General features: G+C 43.2%; 3 protein-coding genes across 4 annotated transcripts; 1 reads left to right on the top strand and 2 right to left on the bottom strand.

Moving 5' to 3' along the window:
- Positions 1-116: 116 nt before the first annotated feature.
- Positions 117-10,013, top strand: zdhhc17 (zinc finger DHHC-type palmitoyltransferase 17). The gene is made up of 17 exons (XM_052056163.1): positions 117-271; positions 2,245-2,348; positions 2,441-2,563; positions 2,625-2,702; positions 2,911-3,055; positions 4,035-4,099; positions 4,189-4,351; positions 4,431-4,556; positions 4,636-4,778; positions 4,889-4,991; positions 6,031-6,153; positions 6,969-7,031; positions 7,128-7,221; positions 7,401-7,484; positions 7,570-7,727; positions 7,822-7,916; positions 8,531-10,013. Exons 1-17 carry the CDS (start codon positions 209-211, stop codon positions 8,667-8,669), a joined length of 1,869 nt encoding a protein of 622 aa, XP_051912123.1. The 5' UTR covers positions 117-208; the 3' UTR covers positions 8,670-10,013.
- Positions 9,258-16,343, bottom strand: csrp2 (cysteine and glycine-rich protein 2). Of its 2 annotated transcripts, XM_052056250.1 has the most exons (7): positions 16,205-16,337; positions 15,382-15,416; positions 14,299-14,415; positions 13,586-13,754; positions 12,576-12,705; positions 10,986-11,079; positions 9,258-10,168 (listed from the first exon to the last, which is right to left on the bottom strand). In XM_052056250.1, exons 3-7 carry the CDS (start codon positions 14,408-14,410, stop codon positions 10,092-10,094), a joined length of 582 nt encoding a protein of 193 aa, XP_051912210.1. In that variant the 5' UTR covers positions 14,411-14,415; positions 15,382-15,416; positions 16,205-16,337; the 3' UTR covers positions 9,258-10,091. The 2 variants fall into 2 exon arrangements, with proteins under 2 accessions (XP_051912210.1, XP_051912211.1); XM_052056251.1 differs by lacking the exon at positions 15,382-15,416 and having other exon boundaries at positions 16,205-16,343.
- Positions 16,344-16,521: 178 nt separating this feature from the next.
- Positions 16,522-23,091, bottom strand: e2f7 (E2F transcription factor 7). The gene is made up of 13 exons (XM_052056264.1): positions 22,547-23,091; positions 22,021-22,103; positions 21,618-21,908; positions 21,381-21,540; positions 20,937-21,170; positions 20,050-20,205; positions 19,845-19,979; positions 19,621-19,773; positions 19,465-19,549; positions 18,500-18,773; positions 18,145-18,232; positions 17,752-18,059; positions 16,522-17,664 (listed from the first exon to the last, which is right to left on the bottom strand). Exons 2-13 carry the CDS (start codon positions 22,078-22,080, stop codon positions 17,512-17,514), a joined length of 2,097 nt encoding a protein of 698 aa, XP_051912224.1. The 5' UTR covers positions 22,081-22,103; positions 22,547-23,091; the 3' UTR covers positions 16,522-17,511.
- Positions 23,092-24,145: the final 1,054 nt, after the last annotated feature.

Raw genomic sequence — 24,145 nt, 5'->3', positions numbered from 1 at the left:
GAGCTTCCCACAATATTGGCAGAGAGGGATTAATACAATGTATGATAATTATTATCGGTGTTAAATGTGACGTAATAGTAGATTTCCATAACACGAATTAAACAATTTATTTGTAGTTTTGACAACTACGCCCTCTTGAACCCCCCCACCCCTTGCCCTCTTCTCAGCCTCCCGTTTCCCACAATGCACTGCGGGCATCACCACCAAGATGGCCGATGTCATGGAGGAGTATGAGAAAGAAGCTGGCTGCGTCCCTATTCTCCATCCAGAGGTACGTTTTATACAACCCGTCGTTTGGGCGCGTTTGCATGAACGCACCTTCAACCAAATTTGGAGCATCGGCCTGGATGTTCTTTGTATTTCATCCTGTTTTTTTCCTTGGGAGAGCCAATGCCCCCTGCATTACCACTAGTGGGGGGGATGTCAGGCTGCTAACGATGCTAAATGCGCTAACGGTACCCCCAGTGCCCCCCCTCACACACGCACACACCCCTCCTATGCCTCCTGCTGCATTGCTAGTGTCCGTGTTATTTTCACGCCAAAGTGGCCCGCTTGCCTCGATTTCTTTTCTTTTTTTTGCCAAATTCACGCCCGTTATCGTGCGTTCTTTGCGGTGCGTTTAAGTGTCGTTTCGCGTTCGGAAAAATGTCAATCTTCAGTCAAGCGTCATGCAGCTCGTGAGCTGCATTGGCAGGAGTCGCCGGTAGAAATCTGTCGGACATCAAAATCGCCACCCTGTATTACAGAAACTGTTCCGAACATTCACTTATTATAAATATTATTGTTTTACAACGGATGTTGTCTTGTAAACTCCTTGCACTTTAACTCACCATTCCCATCGCTGAAAGTGTATATCAATCTGTTCATTCCTATTTAAAATATTTTTCTTCGACAACAAAGACGAAGACATTGTGTTATTTGAGCTGTCTTGGGAGCTTATTGCCCGGCTTTAGTAAATTTTAAACAAGTTAGCGGCCCCAATAGAAGGGGGTATTCAACGAGCCTGTTGAAAAGGTTGCAATGACTTAGCACTGGCTCGTCAATCAATCGAACCCTATTTTTTAAAACACAGAAAATAAAACCTTGAGACGTATAGGGGTCTCTTTTTCACGAGTGGTCTGACCAAGAAAGTGTAGCACAATTCACATCCAAACAATATGTAGACATAAAAGAGTCCATATCATGTTACAGTACATTTGTAAACAGAAAACAAGATCACTTTCAATTGACTGTGAATGTCATGTTGCCCTTAGATGAGGAGTGGAACAATCACCGGCGCGATAATGAAGTCAAAGGGATATGAGAGAGAGAGAGAAGGCAAACTGGGACAAGAGAATTGAACTGAGTCTTTTGTAGGCGCGTTATTCACCAACAGATGAACGAATTGGCTGTCAGAAAACTGCACTTGTTTGTTTGTACTCAAATTTAGGTCGTGGCAAACTTGAGTTAGGTCATGCGGGCTGTAACGGCAAGATTATAATTTTGTTGACCCCCCCACACAAAGCATGTAACAACCCTATACCCCACCCTAATCAACGTAGTTCTAAAATGGAAGAACACTTCATAGTGATCGGGTTTGAAAGTGCTCTTTGCACTTATCGCTGCTGTGACAAATGCCTTTTTAATTGGTGGGAGTGGGGTTGACAAGGTGTCACCACGGGAGAGTGACGTCGGGGGTGAAAGTGATTTCGTATCTGCTGTCAGAGGGTTTCACCCCCCCCCCCCACACACACACACACATGAATCGTCAGCACTTTCTATCTTCTTCAAATCCTGATTTAAAAAAAAAAAGAGGATTTGAGAGAGCCACCATTTTTCATACTGGAACAATAATCTATATTTCCAGCCATAATCTGCTGACTTTGAAAACAGTTCTATGTAAAATTTTGATCAAAATAACAGCATGGTGCTCTTTTGAATTTCAGTACACAATGCTACTGTATGTGATACTCACTGTTTGCAAGAAGCACACGCGACCTGCAGTTTCGCAGGCCCGTCGAGGCGAACAGACGGTTCTGCCGCCGTTACCGTGGAGGCTAATTGAATGTGAGAAGTGAGCGCAGATGCCGCACGACACGTGCGGCACATTAGCTCTTCCGGCGCAGGGCTAGATTAGCCACCGTTGTCCTGTTCTACCGCCGCATTGTCCTCTTGGTCTGCTCACTTTTGAACTGCAGCCGCTAATATGAGGCGTTGCCACCAAAAAAGGAGAAAACCTGACCTCAGTTGCTCTTTGCCCTGTAGGAAATCAAGCCTCAGAGCCACTTCAATCACGGCTACAGCGAGACCGTCAGCCGCAAGAACCACGTGGACGACTACAGCACGTGGGACATCGTGAAAGCCACGCAGTGAGGCCCCCCCCCCCCTCGAGAAACATTTTTGGACGCAATTGGAATAGTTTCGCAAATTCAACAGTCATATGACGCTTTCTCCTCCGCAGGTACGGCATCTTCGAACGATGCAGGGAGCTGGTGGAAGCCGGGTTCGACGTCCGGCAGCCGGACAAAGAAAACGTGACCCTCCTCCACTGGGCCGCCATTAACAACAGGGTGGACTTGGTCAAGTGAGTCTTTTCTGGGATTCTTTCTGGGAATGGCAGAGGCGCTAATAACACTTTATCACAGGTACTACATATCTAAGGGTGCCATCGTAGACCAGCTGGGAGGAGATCTCAACTCCACACCGCTGCACTGGGCCACCAGGTACCTTCTGTGAGCGTTTGGTAGGACGTCTTTGCTCCTGCATTATTGATAGCCTGTCCCCCACCTTGCATTGACCTTTAAAACACCCCATAGTTTTCTCTTGGTCGTTTCTATGACTGCAGCAAGGGAAGAAAAAAAACCTATCCATCCATCCATCTCACTTCTCTGTTCTCCGGGGAAATAAATGTTATTGCGTCTTCTCTTCCAGACAAGGCCACCTATCCATGGTGGTGCAGCTGATGAAATACGGCGCCGACCCGTCCTTGATCGACGGCGAGGGTTGCAGCTGCGTCCACTTGGCCGCCCAGTTCGGCCACACCTCCATTGTCGCCTACCTTATCGCCAAGGGACAGGTCAGATGTGGATAATACGACAGATCTCCCCACGTGGCATAAACACGCGGTTGATATATTTCTGAACAACTCTCCAGCTGTGATTCGGAAAACTGCCCGGCTCCCTCTAGTGGCACTTTTAACTCATTGACTCCCAAAGACGTTTTTAAACGTCTTTTCAGACTTTGGTCTCGAATTGGCTCGTACTGAACGAGTTAAGGAACTTTGAATCACTGCCTTCTAAGGCGCACCTAAAAATATTCAATTTTCTCCAATGCACCTTAAATATGGATCAATATTCTGATTTCTTGGACGTACAGTCATATCTCGGTTTTCGACCATAATCCGTTCCAGAAGGCTGTTCGAAAAAAAATCTTTATCGAAGATATCTGCTCTCACAATAGAACGCTACACAAGGAAGCGTCACTTCCTCATCTACCCGAGGAAGCATCACTTCCTCGTGTAAGGAAGGCGAGAGGAGTCGAGAACCGATTTTCGGTGGTAATCCGAGGCATTAAAAAAAAAAAAAAACTCAAAATTTTGGGTCAAAAACCGATTTGGTCGAGAACAGAGACGTTCGAAAACTGAGGTTCGACTGTAGTATTTTAAAATGTTCCGTAAAGCACTTTGTTACAGCTGCAGCGCTTGTGAAAGCTCTATATAAGTCAAGCTGTATTGTATTGTATTCCTTTAGTGTAGTTCCATCTAGTGGCTGCATAATGCAACTGCGACCGCTATTGTGGCTTCTATTTTATGCGCCTTTATAACGCGGTGCGTCCTATATATGACAACAGTTTCATTGAAGGCGCGCGTTATACTCCGTGGCGCCTTATAGTGCGGAAAATACGGTAACTTAAGTTGACTTCATTTGCATTCGACGTTTATTTTGGTGCCATGTCACTTTGATTTCTGACGCGTCTTCGTCAATAGGCTTGAATGTGCTCCTCACAACCCGTCACGCGCCGTCCCATCTAATTGGCTTGCGTTGCATGCACGACAGGATGTGGACATGATGGACCAGAACGGCATGACACCCCTCATGTGGGCGGCGTACAGGACGCACAGGTGCGTAAACACACGCGAACATATATAATGTATATATATTGGAGTGCAGTTCAATGGTCGCTCTTTGATTTTTCTCGTTCTGGCGACAGCGTGGACCCCACCCGGCTGCTGCTCACCTTCAACGTGTCGGTCAACCTGGGCGACAAATACCACAAGAACACGGCGCTGCACTGGGCCGTGCTGGCCGGCAACACCACCGTCATCAGCCTGCTGCTGGACGCCAACGCCAACGTCGACGCGCAGAACATCAAGGTAGTAAGATCCCGCAATTTATATACATTTAATAAATTATTATTATTTTATTGTTTATTTTTTTTTCTTCTGCTTGAAGGGTGAAACGCCGCTGGATCTCGCCAAGCAGAGGAAGAACGTGTGGATGATCAACCACTTGCAGGAAGCGCGGCAAGCCAAAGGCTACGACAGCCCATCCTACTTGAAGAGACTCAAAACGGACAAGGTGGGCGTGGCCGGAAACGATTGACGGGGGAGCTGTCGGTCACGAGTCACATTCGATGACGTGTGGCTCCGCCCCTCAGGAGGTCAGACAGAAGGTGATGCTGGGGACGCCCTTCCTGGTCATCTGGCTGGTGGGCTTCATCGCCGACCTGGATATCGACTCTTGGCTCATCAAGGGTCTCATGTATGTGGGCGTCTGGGTGGCCGTGCAGTTTCTCTCCAAGTAAGTCCAATCGGGAGCGTGTTTCACATTTCATATTTCATATTTCAAGTGGGACCGTTTCACACTTTCTGGTTAAAACGTCCCCCCCGCCGCCTGTTTTGTGCTTCCAGGGCTTTTTTTGACCACTCCATGCATAGTGCTCTCCCTCTGGGAATCTACCTGGCAACCAAGTTTTGGATGTATACAACCTGGTTCTACTGGTTCTGGAATGATATCCTTTTTGGGCATTTGTGTGGGGAAAGAAAAAAACCAAAACAAAACAAGCTCATTGCTCCGTATTCCTTTCTGGAGTCAGGTGACGTTAGCGAACCTGCGCCAACATGTCGTATTGACAGATGGCTCGGATGTCCACCAGACGGCAGTCCAGTTGTCTAATTATAGTGGGGGGGTGGGGTGGAATTAATGCTCATTCGGCCTTCCAGTAAATCTGACGGGAATGAGCTTGTTGGAACTTTTTTATTCTGTTCAGGGAAGAATTGCGGTTCTGTTTGGAAGCTGCTAATGAAAGGAGGGGGGGGGGCATCGAATCACATGCTTCATTGCTGCACAAATAAGGCGGGCGGGTGGGCGCGGATCCCTTTGACCTGCGCCTCATGAAAAGAACGGTGGAGTTCGGGCGCTGATGAGCCAAGTCAAGTGCTTGGGAAGGGTTCATTTTAACATTGAAATAATTATTTGTGTTATTTCGAATTATTGTCGGTAATTCGTAATTGTTTTCAAATGTTCGAAAATGTCATTATTTAAATAAAAAAAATAATCTGGAAATAATACCAATATAATATTATGAACTACTACCTGTCAAATATAGATGTTAAAAAAAAAACATCTTACCATGTTCTCTGTAATAATAATTTAATTCAAGGGACTAAATATCCGGAGGAGTCTTGCTTCTTCCGTCATTTAGTCAGTAGTTAACTCCGCTTTTGGTGTTCTCTTCATTTCGTAATGTCTATTTGAGTGTGTGTTGGCGAATGCTTGTACGTTCTGATTGGTTCTTGCTCATACTCACCACTAGATGGCATAGGAGCGCTAACAGGGAAACAACTCAATGGGGACTGCGACGCCATGTATAAGGCGCATCGGATTCTAAGGATTATACGGCGTTTTGAGTCTCACGTGCGCTCACCTTGTTGCGTTTAAATTGATTTGTCCTTTTTTTTTTTAAGTGCTTTATAAAATCACGATACTGTCCGCTCGGGGTTGGCGATGACGCATCAGCGTCGGCTGCGTTCCTTAACCTCGCCGCGCACATCTCCCTTTCGCCACGGTCCACGTGCCGTTCCTCATCAACACGCTGGCTCTCTTCTACAATTTTGGCAAATCGTGGAAATCAGACCCGGGGATCATCAAAGCCTCTGAGGAACAGAAGAAAAAGGTCAAATAGTCGCCTTTCGGGGTGGGGGGTGAAAGAAATGCAACATGGCAGCTGCTAATTGGACTATTAAAAACACAGAAAGGGGCCCCGGGTCCCCCATCCTGTCATTGATGAACGTGCTAAATATATCCCGCATTGTTGAAAGCTTCAAAGCTCCCCCCCCCCCCTTCCTGTCATGTGTAGAGGAACCCATTCCACCCCTTGATTTCCCGTCAAAGAAAACACACAAGGGGAAAGTATTTTTACTCTTTAATCTAGCATTTTTAGTCTTTGTCTTTTTGTCAACTCTCGACATTTTTATAGCTAAAAGTGCAGCAGTCGGTGAAACCCAGTCAATAATTTTTCATTTTAACGGCACATCAGTAGTCCGGCGCAAATAAATTCCTGTATTATTCGCACGAAAATGGCGCACTGTCAATGAATGGCCTATTTGAAGTGTTTTTATATCTACGGCGCATCGAATAGAAGCTACATTAGCGGCTGCGGTTGCGCTATGCATCCACTAGGTGGAGCCACACTAAATAGAATACAATACAATACAGCTTTATGGAGATCTTTCACAACTGCTGTAGCTGTAAAAAAAAAAATAACAAAAAGCACTTTCCAGAACATTTAAAATACTATGTCCAAAAATTTGAATATAGAATCCATCTACAAATAATGAGATTCACTGTCTTTTATTCAAATCTAACTCATCAAATCAGAAGTTCAGCTTAGTCCATGAACAATATCAAAATTTGAATCAAATGTGTCCCCATCTGCATTTTTAAAAAAATTTACTCATCATTCAGAGCTGCTTTCTTCCCCCCCTCCAGACTATTGTGGAGCTGGCAGAGACGGGAAGCTTGGATCTTAGCATCTTCTGCAGCACTTGCTTGGTAAGCCGGGATAACTTTTTTCCCCCTCCTCCCCCCATATTTAAACACAAATATGATTCTTTAAAAAAAATCGATTCTGTCACACTTACTGCTCAGATACGGAAGCCTATCAGATCCAAACACTGCGCCGTGTGCAACCGCTGCATCGCCAAGTTCGACCACCACTGCCCCTGGGTGGGCAACTGCGTGGGTAAGTCGCCCGATCCTATTTCACCCGAGCCGATAAATGAGGCGATGCTCGCAGTCGAGGTTAATGAGCCCAGCGGCTCATTTGCATGAGACGGCACCGCCCCCTCAAAACGAGGCGCGCTAAACAGAAGCACAAAAGCGGGAAGTCAATTTTTTTATTTTTATTTTTTCTGTCCACAGGAAGCGGGAACCACCGCTACTTCATGGGTTACCTCTTCTTCCTGCTGTGCATGATCTGCTGGATGATGTACGGCTGCATATCCTGTGAGTGCATCCCCACCCGGTTGTCACCGGAAAGCTAACAGTAACGCCTCCAAAATTTTTGAATAACGCCGATTTCGTGCGCCAGACTGGAGGATCCACTGCGCCACCACTTACGCCAAGGACGGCTTTTGGCTCTACCTGACCCAGATCGCCGCCTGCTCGCCGTGGATGTTCTGGATGTTCCTCAACAGCGTCTTCCACTTCATGTGGGTGGCTGTGCTCATCATGTGTCAGCTCTACCAGGTCGGGACGCCTCATTATATTTTGCATCGTCGAGCATAAAACACAACTTGCTGACACTGCCATCGTTTTTTTTTTCTTCCTCCCTCCCTCCCAGATCGCCGCTCTAGGAATCACCACCAACGAGCGGATGAACGCTCGGCGGTATAAGCACTTTAAAGTCACGGCCACGTCCATCGAAAGCCCTTTCAAGTAAGTATTTCAAAGATTGAATTTTCCTCACCATAATTTGAGCCTCCCGCAGCTGCACTCCTTGTAATTTTCAAAGTGGTTCATTTCGAACCCCCGGCCAAGCACAAGCCAAGCATCGATGTGCACCGGGCGTGATTTTTTAGCAAGTGACTTCACTGTGGTTGCCCAAAGTGCAGCTTTGCCCATTTTTTAAGGAAGCCACTCAAAATGTCAATGTGAGGAGCCAAAAACCGCATTTACGTTTGTTTGGGGGGGCCGCCTGGGGGGAATACACTTAACTCATTCAGTACCAGGCGATTCTGAAAAGACGTTTAAAAACGTCTTTGGGAGTGAATGAGTGAACATGAAATAATGCGGCCCCAGTGGACTAGTGGTTAGCGCGTCAACCTCACAGTCTTGGGTTCAATCCCCGCTCCGGCCTCCCTGTGTGGAGTGTGCACGTTCTCCCCGAGCCTGCGTGGCTTTTCTCCGGGTGCTCCGGTTTCCTCCCACATTCCAAAAACAAGAATATATTTTACACTCAGCATGCTTTTGAATATTTTAGCCTTGCTTTTCATATCATCGAGCGTTCATTCCCCCTTGTTCGTCCCTCGCCTGTTTTTTTTTTTTTACAGTCACGGCTGCATCCGAAACCTCATCGACTTCTTCGAGATCCGATGCTGCGGCCTGATGCGGCCCGTGGCGGTGGACTGGACGGCGCAGTACACAATAGACTACGACCAGACGTCAGGCTCTGGCTACCAGCTGGTTTAAAAAAGAGGGGGTGTGAAGACAGAATTGGGGGAGAGGGGGGTGGGGGGGGCAAGTCCTCGTTTGTTGTGAGAACCGGCACTCCTTCGCAGCATCACGCAAAAACTGGGACGGGATTCGCATGCTGTTGAGGGGCAACCCCCCCCCCCCCCAACCCCCTTCCACTTGTCACCACTATTAGAGGGAGATGGACAACAAAAACGTCACAAATCAAAGCACCTCTGGTACCGGTAGGGATGCGGTTGCAGTGTCCCCTCTTCACTCTTAGGTTCTTTTATTTTCGGATAAGGGAATGTTTTTTTATCAGCGTTCTGGACCGGCAAAAAAAAAAAAAATGTGTTACAGGTATATTTATTGAAAGCGTATTTATCGATGAGATCCTCCATCATTTCTTGACTTTTTTTTTTTAAAAGATGAGTAGGCTTTTTATATTTAGAGTCTAGCTGTAGCTGTTGGATGGTGTATTTATTAAGGATTATAGGAAAGGAAGGTTCATTCCGTGTATCTATCAAAAAGCTGTCAACTCTGATGTCTGTTTTTTGTTTTGGTCTGCCTCCAAACTTGCACTGATTTTTTTTTTTTTGGGGGGGGGGGGCTGCTACTGAACAAAAGGGCCCAGCAGCACGTTTTTTCCTCCCCCATTGTTTACTTTCCCTGTATGTGAGGCACCGTGTAAAGAATGTGTACATAAATAGTCCAGATTTCTTTTTTTTTTTCATTTGAGGGGGACTAAATGACAAGGACATGAAGAAGTGACTGTAGCTTTTAGTGATGTCCAACACTGGTGTCCCACACTTGCATGTATGATGCCGCCCCCGGGTGCCACTGTATATACTCAGTGTTACGTCTTGGCAAGTGCATTCTCTTCCGTTTTGTTTGATTAACCCTCAAATCCAGTGTCTTGTGAACCCCTCGACTGTATTATATTCCATGCTTGTGGACTGTACTCATCCATTTTTTTGGTATTATTTTTAAATGTCACATATGGGTTTGTTATACCACTGGATGTACAAATTGTAAAGCAAAGAGACGAGACAAACTTTTTTTCTTTTCTTTTGCTAAAAGCGGAAATGTGACCATGCGAGATGGGCCTGGTGTTTGTTTTTTTTTCGCATATCAACACACCAAAAGCAGCCCCGTTTTGCGATTTATTCCCACAAAAAAGTCAGGTGGGTTCTGGGGACATACAGTACATATATATTATAAAATACATACACAGGAAAATAGGATATCATTCCAGTGCCTCTGTCTCTCTCTGCCCACATCACTTTAACTCCGCTTCAGATGTAAAACATGGGCATGGTTCAGTTTTAATGGCTTTAATAATAAAAGACAGTCAAATGTGAAGTTTTATGTTGATGGCGTGTACTGTTTTATTTGAGAAGGATTAAAAGCAAAAAAAAGCGGAGAGGAATTGCAACAGTGTCACTCAGCGTGGACCAGTGCCCCCGCTCCTTGGCCGAAGCCGAATCCTTTCGGGCCAAAGTTCTTGGCATAGCAAGCTGCGGGAGATCAATAATAAGAAGACATTAAGCTAAGATACAAATTCGAACCAAACGCGGCATTACACGAAAGCTAAAACGGAGCCGAATTTAGTTTTGTTGGAATGCGTCGCCGTGTTAGCATTTTCGAACTTAGCTTCCGCTAAATGGCGCATGCGCAGAAAACTGATCTGACACGATCGTAAAAATTTCAATTTCAAGAAATAATTCTCATGAGTGGCTATTTACTGGAATATTTTCTATCCCCTTTTGTTGGACAGCAAGTGACCTGGTGTTGGTTGAAGCTGAGATGCAACATTCCTGCTGGTCAGGTTTTGCACAAACGTTCAATCCTTGTTAGTGTGTGAGAACCACCCAAACGCTCGTAAAATTTGCTGTAGCCGACTGAGTCGAAAATCGGGATTGTTTGCGGGGTTCACAAGGAGATGGATCAGAAAACACAAACAAAATATTTGCATGCAATGTGTGCATTTGATTGATGTCACACATGACATAACTTCAATTTCACGTTCCAGTGATGAAATGTAGGACTCAAGGGTTGTGATATTTCTCCTCCACGTGTTACGTTCGTGGCGTATTTTTAAATCGCTCTCGGTAGTTGGTTGACTTTTGAAAAGCGTTTATCCCAAAAGTCAAAATATGCTTCTACGGTTTTAAAAGCAAATTACTGCATCATAATAGCAGCACAAGAGAGTCAGCTGAAAATAAAATGTCACTCGTGACTCCTTTCATTATGTCACTAGCCGAGAAACAAACGAAGCCTGTCTGCCAATTATTTTGAGGGTGGAAAAAAAAAACAAGAGTTGGACGTCGTCACCTTTGCAGTAGATTTCACCTTCGTTGTCCGTCTGGGTGGTCGACTCCAGGCTCTTGCCGCACTTGGCACAGCGGAAGCAGTTCTTGTGCCATGGCTGTGGGGCACAAACGTGCACACAGAGATACATTTTAAAACAGTTGATAAGAATTTGACACCCAGAGAAAAATACACTATTACACACTCAGATACGCTTTCCCATTCAAATGCGGATGCAAATAATCTGGAACATCATTTTGTACATATTGTGATGAGAAAAAAAAACCGTCTCAGCATGTAGTATGAATGCTGAAATCTGATTGGTTCCCTTCCAGGAAGTAATCAGAAATGGGAATATGCCTGACAGCTGGTCGGGGGAAAAAAACATTCCAATCCAAATCAAAACTTGAAGCCGATGTTAATTTGTTGTTGAACATAATATAAATGGAATTCAATTTCACCCTGGATTTGTCATTCCCGGATGTTTATGAGGAAAATGGATGACCTTTTATGGGTTCAAGTGGCTCCCTGCCCCCGGTTGGGGGTTTTCACAGCTAAAGAAAAGCTTGGTGAGTTTACTGCCTGTCGCGCTCTTATTTTACTAATCTATTAAGAACATTCATACTGCATTGATATGACATTGACACTTTTTTGGGAACTGATATGATATTGCTGTTGGGGCGAATGCTTCACTGAGCTGATTGTTGCCTGGATGGATTGCTGTGATTTTTGAATCGAGCATTTCAGGCACCCTGTAAACCGATAACATGATAAGCTGTCCCCTGTAGTAACCGCTGTCCCTCAAAGGGTTCAAGGTGAACCCTTGAAAAGTCGTCGCAAGTTTGCCTTTGCTAATTTTGTCATGGACTGCAAGTGAAGCCCATGAAAACAAAGATTTGGGCATGTTTGGGTCAGAGGTTGTAATTGTAAGACTGAAGTTACAATATTCCAACAATTTTTTTTTAAAGTTAAGTCTTTTGTGTCTTTATTTTTCCCCCTAAAAAGGACTAAATAAGTCTAAAAAAATGTCGAGAAAGTTGTGAAATTTTTTTGAGCAACATTAACAACCCCCCCCAAAAAAAGTTTAAAAAGTTACATTTTTGAGTAAACAGTGTCAAAATTTTTAAGCGAAAACTGAGAAAAAAATTAAAACAATAAAAATATTTACGAGGAAATTCTCCAAACTTTTTGAGCGGAAAAAACATTTTGTTCAAGAAAAATATTTAAATTGATTGGGTGGAATAATTGTTTGATTTTCAAGAAAGAAATGTGGAATATTACACAAACAAAAAAATTAGCCAAAATAGATCACACCCCCAACACCAAAAAAAGAAAGGCATTTTTTTTAATGGAAAACTTGTACAAAGAATTTGGGGAATAAATTATTTTCCAGGAATCTTTTTTTTCACATTATAGGAGTGGGATTTTTTTTTTATATTGCAAGAGAAAAATTATTTTCCAAGAAAATAGTATTTTTTGGGGGGTGCAGGGGAAGCACATGGTATCTTTTTTTTTAAAAAATGTCATGTTGTCTTGAACAACAAAAAAAATCGAGAAGAAATGGTTAACATATGGGAATGTGAATTAGTGTTGATGAAGTGGAGGACAAGTTACCTTGCCTGCGCCCATAATCTTTTCTGCGGCGTACACGGAGTCACCACAGCGAGCGCATTTTTCCGATCCTCCAAACTTTTGGGCGAACTTGGAAGGATTGGGGTTAGTGGTAGGCCTGTGAGACTGCGACCTGTTGGGAGAGAGCGGGAACACAAGACACAGGCTCTGGAGCTGCACTCGGTGGAGGGTGACTAAGGTCCTCTTGAATGAAGCTCTTTGTGACCCATTGTGAGTCCGGCGCAGCTCGTTACATAAGAAAATGCTTTCATAATCATAACAATAAGCGGCGGATGCCTCGGGATCGGATAAACACGAAAAAGAAAGAAAAGGCGTATTTTACAAGATTAAAGCATTGTTATAATATGACATCCAAGTCAAATAATATTTTTGAAATCAAAATATGGTTCTATTATAGTTATATATTTATATATATTATAGTTCTATTTTTTTCGGGGAATTACAAAAACATAATTTGAGAGTGAAGGTGTCTTTTAACAAAGTTGATTTAGTAGAAAAATTATTGAGAATAAAGTAGACTTTTTTTCATGAAAATTTTCTTATTTTTATGAGGGAAAAATATTCATGATTTTTTAAAAAAGACTATGTGCAAATAATCATTTTAATTTTAAAAAAGTGTTTTCCATTTTTAAAGATTTAAAAAAATATATTTCAAGGGAATATATTTCATCATTTTATGAAAATCTGATTTTTAAAGTCGCAAAATTATACAAGGAGAAACGTTTCAGTTTTTCACATTGCAAAAAAAAAAAAACAAATATATTTTTGGGAGATTTTTTAAATAAAAATATTTGTTATTTGAGGGGGAAAAATTGTGCTGTAGAAAACGGTTGTTTAATTTGACAAAAACATGTTTTTGTTCATTTTTGTAATATTCTGTTAAAAAAAACCCTTCTTTCCATAGCAACAGACTGAAAGTGGCCCATTATTATTATCATTATTCTTATTATTATTGTTGAGAATTTGAAGTCACTTGTGAGTGCGTCGCTTACTGTTCCGGTTTGATCCCCAGGCGCTCTCCTCGGTCCATGTTGAGGGTGCCGGCCCCTTGGCCGTAGCCGTAGCCTTTTGGACCGTATTTCTTGCCGTAGCAGGACCTGCAGTAGATCTCTTGGTCGTGGATGCTCACTGTGGTACTGTCCAGGCCTTTCCTGCACACCACTGACAACACGCACAAGTCGGTTCATTCAATGCGCAAAAGTTTCATTTATTTAATTATTTCTAATAAGTCGGTTTTTTTTGGTTTATGTCTTATTAGATTTTTTTAACTAGTCAATATTGTCAATATTTTTTTTAATGGTGGTTGGGTTTATTTAGACTCTTAAAAATTTCTGTACAATTGGAGATGTTGGGGAGATTTTTTTTTTTTAATGGCAACCATTGAGTTCGACTGGAAGTCCAATGTCAGAGTAGGAGGGAAAAAAATGATCATCCAAGCTCATGAATGTCAATGGGTAGGAAAAAAAATCGAGAAAAAGGCATAGAGCCAAGGACACAAAGTCCCACGACTCATCATCTGCACGAATGCGACAAGCCCGTCTTTGTGAGACTTTCAAAGGAAACATCTCGGGTTCTCTGAGCGCATCCCCGGTCGGTCGGTACCGGTCTGCACGTTTCCATCTGAGATGGTGGGCACAAGTCCATGCTTTCACCCCAGCATGACCTCACTGGAACACAACAACCCGCTTATCTCATAGGTACTCACTGCAGAGAAAGCAGCCCTTATGGAAGCTCTGGCCGTCGCACTGCACCTCCTCGGCGTGGTACACCGTGCCGTGGCATGCCGTGCACTTGTTGCCTCCGCCCCAGTTTGGCATCGTGGCTGAGATGAGATGACAAAATGACCAATGAGGAGTTGAGAACGCAAGAGTTCTCCAATGAGATTCTTTTAACTTTTCATTCAAGATTCAAGATCAAGATTCTTTCCATTCACTCCCAAAGACGTTTTTAAACGTCTTTTCAGTCTTGGTCCAAAATTGGCTGGTACTGAATGAATTAACTATGCTTTTGGTATATTCTTTTCATCATGTCTGTAATTGTCTGTTTGCGTGTGTGTTAGCAAATACACGTGTCAATTAGTGTCGGGCAGGAACCCTTTTGCGTTACAATTGGTTCCTGCTATTAATCATCACTAGATGGCAGAGGAACGCTAACAGGGAAACGGCTCAATTGGGACTATAAAAATATTGTGACACTATATATAAGGCGCGTTGGATTTTAGGGCGCACTGTCAGCTTTTGGGAAAATCGGATACTTTTAGGTGTGCCTTATAGTGCGGAAAATACGGTAAGATTGATATTTGTTAGACTGAGCAGCCAGAACCTTTTCAAGTCAAACTCTCTGGTAAACGTGACACTTTTCCCTCTTCCCCATGAATGGTGAAAAGCTTTCAGCCCAAGTTTTAAAGACCCTTTTCCAGTTCCTTTGTCGACTTTATCGGCCCTCATGGAAAAATCATATCCTGCTCACGTGTGTGTTTCCGAGTTCTTTCCGATAGAAATGAGAGTAGGGTGTAGTGACATTCCTTATGGGTGGAAAAAAAATCTCCATTCCTCACCACCTGGGGCTAAAGAACCTGATTAAATTTGACTTAATACCCTGAAGAATTCCTCTGGGAATTGGTGGGTGTCGTGGCGAGCTCGACCGCAGACTCTCAATAAACATTACGTCACAATCGCTCTCTTGATGCCTGTGCACTTGCGTCTGGCTGTAATTACAGACCCTGACCCGCACCCAAAATGTGTCCATTTGGGCCATTCGAAGACCTTGATGTGATGACATGACTTACTATGTGATTATCTGGCCAGATGTTGTTGTCTTCCTCTGGATCAACACAATGACAGGTTGACTCAACGGCATAATAGACAACAGAAAAAGTCAAGAGTTCACATTTCACACTAAAACAACTTTTGTCATTTTCAAAATTTCCTTTTTTTTTTATATAACCGAAGCAATGGAGGATGCGTTTAATGAAGTCAAACTGACGAGGTTAATCGAGAGTTTATAAGTTCCTACGGTCACAAACATTCCACATGGACTGTAGCGGCAGTATCTCAAATCATATTTGCCCATTGAAATGATATTAATTGGGTCCAGCCCACCGCAAAACGGAACAATAGTTTTTGTATAACATTGCTACATTGATACTCCGTTTGTTAGCTATTCTATGGCGGTTTGTATTGAGTGCTAGCATTAGGTGGTATGCATATGTTGGTACAGTATATTAATTTAGGTGCAATACATTTTAAAGTGAATAACTGAAGTACTTCCATAAATCTATATTTAAGGCAGTTTGAAACTGCAAATTGGTCATGAAGTATTTTTGAGTTGTAAAGTTTGAGAACCACTGTATTATAATATTAAAAGCAATACTAGCATTTTAATTTATTTGGGCTTGGAGCATGTTTTTGGTCAGAAAGCAATGAAAAACTAAGGGAATCGATTTGTTACTTTCACACTGAATGCGTCACATTACAACGAACGTGTACCATAATAAACATCCATTAGAATGAAAAAATAAGGTAACCTACACTACGTACCTGGAAAGATTCAATAAAACAACTCTACATGTTGACTTCGAAACTATGTGCAATATACTTATAGTACAATACCTTCTGGTGGATGTTATCGCAAGCAGGGTCCAGATGTTATGATTGTAAAATTCCAAAGGACGACGTCGCGTCGACTGTGCTTCGACGGAATGTCTCGGTGACGTACCACAGTGCTCGTTTTCACCTACGGCAAGATGGGCGGGGCTTACGAGCTGTGAACGTCGAACTGCCGCGTTCAGGGGCCGTCGGATTTTGTAGAAGGGCACTACAGTACAGCATTAAACTACGGGTGAAACATGTCAACATATTTTAACCACCTCAGTGCAATCGAAGTGCAATTATTTGACTCACCAGGTAATAAAGAACAAAACATAACATTTACAGAAATATTACTTTTATTAAAGTATGTGACAGTCATTGTAGGAAAGGCTATGGCCCACAGCTACAGTCAGTTGGTACTAAGACCAGTTTTGAAGAGCTCATACTTAAAACTAACAGTGCAATAAAACAGCAGAACAAACATACAACAATGCAAAAGTATACAATTTACACAATAATAACTGTACATGGATGAACACGTATGATGGTTGTCCGTGCACGCTTTGGTATGGCCTCCTTAATGGTTCACAGTGTGTTGGTAAATCAGTACATAGCACCGTTATTTTGGGAAAGAGGTTACCATGGTAACTCATCAACAACCTGAAGAAAAATGTGCCAAGACAACTGAAAAACATACATATGTAGGCACTTACGTCACAAATGCATCAGCCCATGCATGTTGTTTGCATTCCCCGAAAATAAAACCACGCATCACCTCAAACATCACGAAACTGTACTTTTACAGTTCTGTAAAATACCCCTATGGTAAAAGTCAAAAAAATTCAAGTACCTGAATGCATCGTCAAGTCATGCTTCACTATGAAACATTATGGTAGCCGATACACAAAACACACACAGCCACACAGGCTTTTTTTCCCCATCACTAACCTTCGTAGTAGTGTATCAAATAAAATACGCCAATCAGATTCCTTCTCATAACGTGTGTCCAAATGAAGAAACATCCACTTAGTGCTTCAAGTGTTCTGTTAAAGTCCATGTAATCAATATATATTAACTAAAAAACATAAATAGGAATGATGAAGCATTTGTAATTAGAGAAGGTAGCTTGATTGAAATTTGGAAGAGGAAAATTAAGGCTTTAAATCATGTAGTGGAAAACATCTACCACAGGATGGCGCCGTTTCACACACACAACATGGCTTCCCTATTTTTTAACACGTTAATAAATCCATTGTTCAATGTAATTTAATTCCCTAACTTGAAATAGCACCGGTAAGGCTTTCAAGGTCACTGTTAGCGTTTGACATCTAACAAGGGGATGCGTGGCTGACATCCAGCCTCCTCTGCGCAGAGCCTCGCTTTCGGGCAGTGGGCGCCGCGGTCACACCTTCCACAGTGCCCGGAGTCTGGAAGAAAGACTTTGAGGCGGGCGCTGGCATTTCCTTTGGAGTGTGCGGAGTCTATGAAAAGACAATCAGATGAGCAGATCTTTTTAGATTTATTTGAATCCTTAAATATGTAAGAGTTACGTGTCTGGGTCTCCTTACCAGTGGTTGCGGTGCAGTTGTAGGAAGCGGCACGCCGGTGGCACCTCGCCCGCCCTGTTCTGGCGTGGTAGGTGACGGAATGGGTGACACCTGGCCAAGCTCAGGCGGCAGGCCGTACGGCGCGGCCGCCACCATAAAGTGAGCTGGCAGGTTGAAGCCCACTTGAGCGTCGGAACCCTGCAGGGGGTAGTGAGAGAGGGCGGCGGACGGCACCAGTACGTAGGGCAGCGCCAGCGGGGGAACGGTGCCTGTGGGGAGATGAGTCGAGGGCTGCCCGGAGGGGAGCAGGAAATTGAGGCTTTTCAGACCTGGAAAAGATGGAAAATAAATCTTCCTAATCCATTTTGTATGGTATAATAATCACATTGTGTGCTCACATTGAGGGGGGGTTACCTGTATTGTTTGGGACATAGAGGTAGTGTGACGCCTGGGTGCCAGTGACGCTCTCATCTGATGCTTCTGACATGTTGCTTTGTTCTATCTGAAGGATAAATGAACATTAACTTAATTTCCAATGTATGAGGGAAAGAGAGTGAGTCATTCATCGAGGGGGGGGAATGAAATGTTAATTGCTCCAATCATTGTTTTTGATCAATTCTGAAATGAATTGGGTGTGTAAAAATATGCCAGGCTGAATAGATTCACATTTATTTTGATCAGATTTCCTCGTAATCAATTGCCAAGCAGGCCGATTCAATATCTGCTTTCTTAGGCTCCTAAGAAAATCCGTTTCAGCTTAATGCCTCACCTCTTCGGCTCGCTCAACTCCAGATGGGCTTTTCTTGAATGGCGCTTCCTCCTCTTCCTCCGCGGATTCCCTCCGTCTCTTCCTCGGCTCGGTCGATTCCTCCCTTGGAGCACTATCGGCCTTGCTCATCACCTCAGGCTGGTTGTACAGCATGACCATAGAGGCCTGGGATAGGCTGGGTAGATAAGCCAGGCAGTGGGCGGACGAGGACAGCGTAAAAAGTGGCTCTGAGTGGAGGGCGGGAACCAGCAGTGTGGGCTGCGGGATTGGATTTCTGCAGAGAAAAGATGGACGTTATTTTGACATTTTATGGTGCTTTCTATAGGCACTTAAATCAGAGTATTTGAATTTTGAAGATATTCGCACAAATGAATTTTGATCTTGAAATATTTAACCATGCGTAAAATATTGACAAAATATTTTCTGCCTTCAAGATCCAAAATGACTATTTAAAATGTATTTTTGATTTTTTGTTTTTGTTTTTATTATTAACTGCATCACTGAGATACCACGGAAGTTTGGAACCACCAACGTGCGGTCATTTATTATTATTTTTGACTGGCAACTACCAGTACGTTCAAACGTACTCGCAAATACATTTGAATGAACTTGTAGGCTAAATGCGACAAGCATAGCATTGTTTCCCGTAACGCTGCGCGTTATTCACTTGCGCAAGTAAAAAAAAAAATTTTTTTAGCATTTCTCTCACATTTTAGAAATCCGTTCCAAGGTTAAGTAAACATTTATTTGTCATTTTAATGGTTTTAAGATGTATGCAATGCGTGATTTTGTTGTATCTGATATTGATGCTTCCTCCCTAACCCCATTGTGAGAAGTCATTGGCATTATCATTGTCTTATTATTTTTATTAACAACACCTTAAAGGTAATTTTGAGCAAGTTAGTTATTTCCAAACTCTGTATCAAACTTGCAAATGAATGTGTCATGATGACCCAAGAACTCACATATTGTGGTTTCCAAATTGCGGTCTGCAGATATCCTCGCCGGTTCCCACCTTTCTGGAATAATCCAGCGGCTGAGGTGTAAATGCTGTTGAAGAAAAGTGGAATGAACTCACCGTCGTTTTATAAAAATAATGGCGCTAAAGCGGCATCGCTCACCGTTGATGTCCCCGCGCGGGCTACTTGGTGCCGAGCGGATCTGCCGCTGGACGGCCACACACGTCGGGGTGAGCTGAAAAGAGGTGTGGTGTGCCAGTTTAGCTTTCCTGAGGTCCTGAGCTTCAGGTGGCCCGACGCCCACAACAGTATCTGCTATGAAAGGTAAACAGATCTGTAAAGTGTGTTACTAGCAGCTTAATGATCAATAAGTCACAGATGCCCACCAGATTTGTTAAAATCCACCGGTCCCAGCCACCGAAAAGCCGGCTTCCTGCCTCGCTCCTCTCGCACGTGCACTTTCTTTATGAGGCCCAGGCTGGTTAGCACGTTAGCGATATCGTAGAGACGTCGTACCTTGGCTGAAAGATATGCGGGTGTTTAGTTTTATAAAACAGGGAAACAAAGCAACACAGCGGTGCCGGTGCTCACTTTTGTACTTGCCGTGACTGGACAAGTCCTGACTTTCCTCGATGAGAACCTTCGCCGCCGCTTCCAACGTGACCGTCTGCGTCTTGGACACTAGGAAGAGGCTGACGAACTTCTGGCTCATGATGCGCAGGGATTTGTCTTTCCTGTTTCCAGATGCTGTGAATAACATTGTGAAATAAAATTGTAAAATAAGGAAAAAAGTTTTGTGCACAGGTCAAAGCTTATCTAATATAATACAATACAATACATGCTGATTTATATAGCGCTTTCACAACAGCGGCAGCTGTAACAAAGCGCTTTACAAAACAGTTAATGCTTGAGTGAATGAACTATGTTGAAGTTAGGGAAGTGGTTTCATTTAGTCAGGCCATAACCTTGTCCAAAAATAAAAATAAGTGAACTATGTTGAAGTTAGGGAAGTAGTTTCATTTAGTCAGGCCATAACCTTGTCCAAAAATAAAAATAAGTGAACTATGTTGAAGTTAGGGAAGTAGTTTCATTTAATCAGGCCATAACCTTGTCCAAAAATAAAAATAAGTGAACTATGTTGAAGTTAGGGAAGTAGTTTCATTTAGTCAGGCCATAACCTTGTCCAAAAATAAAAATAAGTGAACTATGTTGAGGTTAGGGAAGTAGTTTCATTTAATCAGGCCATAACCTTGTCCAAAAATAAAAATAAGTGAACTTTGTTGAAGTTAGGGAAGTAGTTTCATTTAGTCAGGCCATGCCCCCCCACAAAAAAAAAACTGTTCTGCCAGATTATGCCATATATAGGCAATTAAAAAACTTTTGTGGGTGGGTGTCACTGATTTTCAGGAAACGCCTTTTCACTTCAGTGACATCATTGCCGACTGATTGCCATCACCTACGACATTGTGGATTCTTACCGTGGGCATTGTCGTCCTCCCCGCCGCCACCCTCCTGGCTCCGCCCAGGCTCCCTGGTGGCGAGCTCCATGTGCCGATGGTAGCCCTGCTGGCGGCCCTGACGCTGCAGCTCCTGCAGCGTGGCCTCCAGGCGCAGGCGGCCGTGCCACGTGTAGCTGTTCTTAGCCATGCGGCCCACGATCATGAGGGACTCCAGCACGTTGACGATGTCGTAGATGCGCCGACGCTCCACCCCTGGATAGATAACGGCCGCGCATAAAAATCTACACCGGTGTTCCCCAACCTTTGTTGACTTGAGATACATCTTAAATTAGAAAAATGCTACAATACACACACACCCCAAAAAACATGTGAGGTGTACATGTAGTTGAATACAATCTTCTTCACGGGTTGATTTAAACCAGGAAGTGATGGTACCATTGTAATTACCATTGTTTTTTTTACCTAAACTGGTCGCCATCTCATCCAGGGAGATTGAGATTGGTTTGTCAGGAGGTGGATAATCCGGGTAGAGAGCCAGGAATTTTTGGCAAAGAAGACCCAAGCTCTTCTGCTTCCTGCTCGGTTTCTTCTCTGCATCGTCTTCCTCTTCCACCGCTTCAAACTGTAAGAAAACATGTATTTTATTTCAGGGTTCAGTTTTAATACAAGTCTTGATGACTTTCGAAGCAAATCTCTCACCTGGACTTCAGCCGCCCCGTTATCGTCTTTGGCGATAGCCGTACTTTCCGATTCATTCTCGATAGGCCTAAAGAGGAATTTCCTCATCTCGCGGTTTCGGATGTCGGGACTGGCGGCGTTGATCAGCATCTTCAGGTTGGCTGTGGGCGACCAGGGCTCGGCCTCAGCGGCGTGTTTGATAGGCGTGACGTGGCCCGCGTCCGGGGTGCCGCCTTTCCACTTCATCACGGGTATGCGCGGCTCTGCAGACTTCGTTGGGGTGGATTTCCTCCACACTGTGAATATATTTTCCTGCAAAAGAGACAATTTTCAGACTGCTATTGTATTTTTCCTCCATTGCCTTATATGGAAGTATATTTCAAACACTTTCTTCCCCAATTTCCTCATTATCTGGCAGACTTACCTTCTGTTCACTTTTTCTTGAACTTGTAAGATCCTTGAGTGCAAGACATTCTACTTCCATATTTTTTTTTTGGGGGGGAGGACCTACATAACAGTACAAAAAATATCAGTTGGTGGTAAATGCATTGGAAATCTGGAGATGTTAAAAATAACCCAAGGGAAAAAAAACCCTCCAAGAGGGAATCTGAATTTGGCGCAAAGCTAATTAGCTACTTGCAAGCGCTCTTCTTTATCCAAACTTAAACGTTCACCAATGTAAGTAAGTACTTGAAGTTACGCATTTATCGCATATAAGGTCACTAAGCGTTTTAATCAGCACTTAGATCACATACTGGAAATGTAACTTAAAAGGAAACTCGTCCCTAGTCACTCCAATGACTCATGAAACACCATAACTTCAAATATTATTCTGATCGTAAAGTAAAGTAATCAATATCTTTCAATGGTCGACATCGTTGAATAGTTACGCAATATTGGCGCCTCGTCCAAACTTAAATCAGGCGTTAGAAGCTGAAAATGTCCCCCACCTTGGCGCTCTTTGATTCGTCAAAGGCAAGACTCGGTCCTCTTCAAGAAAGTCAACGTCCTGTCAGCTCGTCAACCCGCCATAGCAGATAATTTTCCTTCTTAAAAATAAACGGCCGGCCCCACAAAAGAACTACCTGTTCCGGTGAAGGAATTTGCGCACTGTCCCGTGGAGACTCAAGCATCACCCGCTCAAGCTTGCTTTCTGGCGCTCTTCGGCATCTGGGGACAGACCACCAATTGGAGTAAAGCTAGATGTGACGTTATGTAAATCTAAGCCAATTGGAGAGGCCGTACTTGCCTGGTCTCCAATGGTTTTCACCAATGGGCGCGAATCACCGACCACGCCTCTCGAGAGTTGTGTTGGCGGGGCAACAGGCGCGCTGCTGCAAAGGTTGTCCACCAGCGAAGAGGCCTCACAAGGTCAAATAACAAAGAACACATTAAAAGAGACGTTGGTCTTTATATGATTCGACTTAATATTGGTTGGCTTTTAAATCCAGTGTATGCTCAGTTTTTTAAATTTCTATTAATAATATGAATTGTTTGTAAGAGTTACTCTACTATTTTATATCTAAACGTTTTGTTTATTTTAATTTTTTAATTTACCGCATGTTTGTGTTTGATTCGTATCTTATTACTGTATTTGATGAATGTATGGTATCGTTACGTTTGTTACGTAATACATGTACTTTGTTTGATTGCCATCGCCCCCCCCCCCAATTTTTCTTGTTATACAGTTTAGTTTTGTTTGTTTTTATTGTGTTATTTTGTAGTCTGTTATGATGATGATGATGAATATAGTTTTTAGATGTAATTTATTATTTCTGGATTACTTTTTTGATATACATTATTATACTTGTTATTGCGCGATTATTCATTATGTTATATGGCATATTATTTATATGTTTGGAAGTTATGTTATTCTTTTTTATTTGAGATTACGTTGGTGGAATCTTAGGCTTCTAAAATCAATACAAAATCTATTATTGGAGCTGTTAAATGAAAAAACTCAGTGAGACAATTACATATTATTTAAGTCCTTCATATTCGGGAATATCACGACAAGAATTGACACTTAATGGCATTAAAATTTCCTATTAAGAAAGCAGAAGCGTGAAGCGCAGAAACGTGTACCAATGTGATAACAGAGTTCAGTACAGTATTCCGATTTTGCGGAATATTTCGGGATTTTTGTTATGTTTTGTTTTGATTAGTTTGGTTTTTCTACCAGCCGAGCAAAGCATCGTAAAAATAGACGATCTTTGTTTGGCCATCAACAAACTTGTGCTCATGTTCTCGCCGCAAACACCCCAACCTCCAAACGTGGTATTAATTTGTATCTGTTGTTTCTGCAATACAATGATCGTTTCTACTGAAAGAGACAGATGGAAGGAGGAGGAAATGGGCTGCTGGGGGCGTGCAGTGGCGCTAAAAGTTCAGGGGTCGCAGCGGCAAAAATGCGCTGAAAGAGGGGGCGGGGGGAGGGGTCCCGCCCTGTATGCAAACAGAACTTGAACAGCAACCTCCAATACACACGTATACACACACACACACACACACACACACACACACACGAATGAGCGCTTTAAATCAGGTTG

The sequence above is a fragment of the Hippocampus zosterae genome, chromosome 21, assembly GCF_025434085.1.
Source record: "Hippocampus zosterae strain Florida chromosome 21, ASM2543408v3, whole genome shotgun sequence".
Lineage (NCBI taxonomy): Eukaryota > Metazoa > Chordata > Actinopteri > Syngnathiformes > Syngnathidae > Hippocampus > Hippocampus zosterae.
The sequence above is the reverse complement of the archived record's forward strand: the minus strand, read 5'-3'. Positions and strand labels throughout refer to the sequence as shown.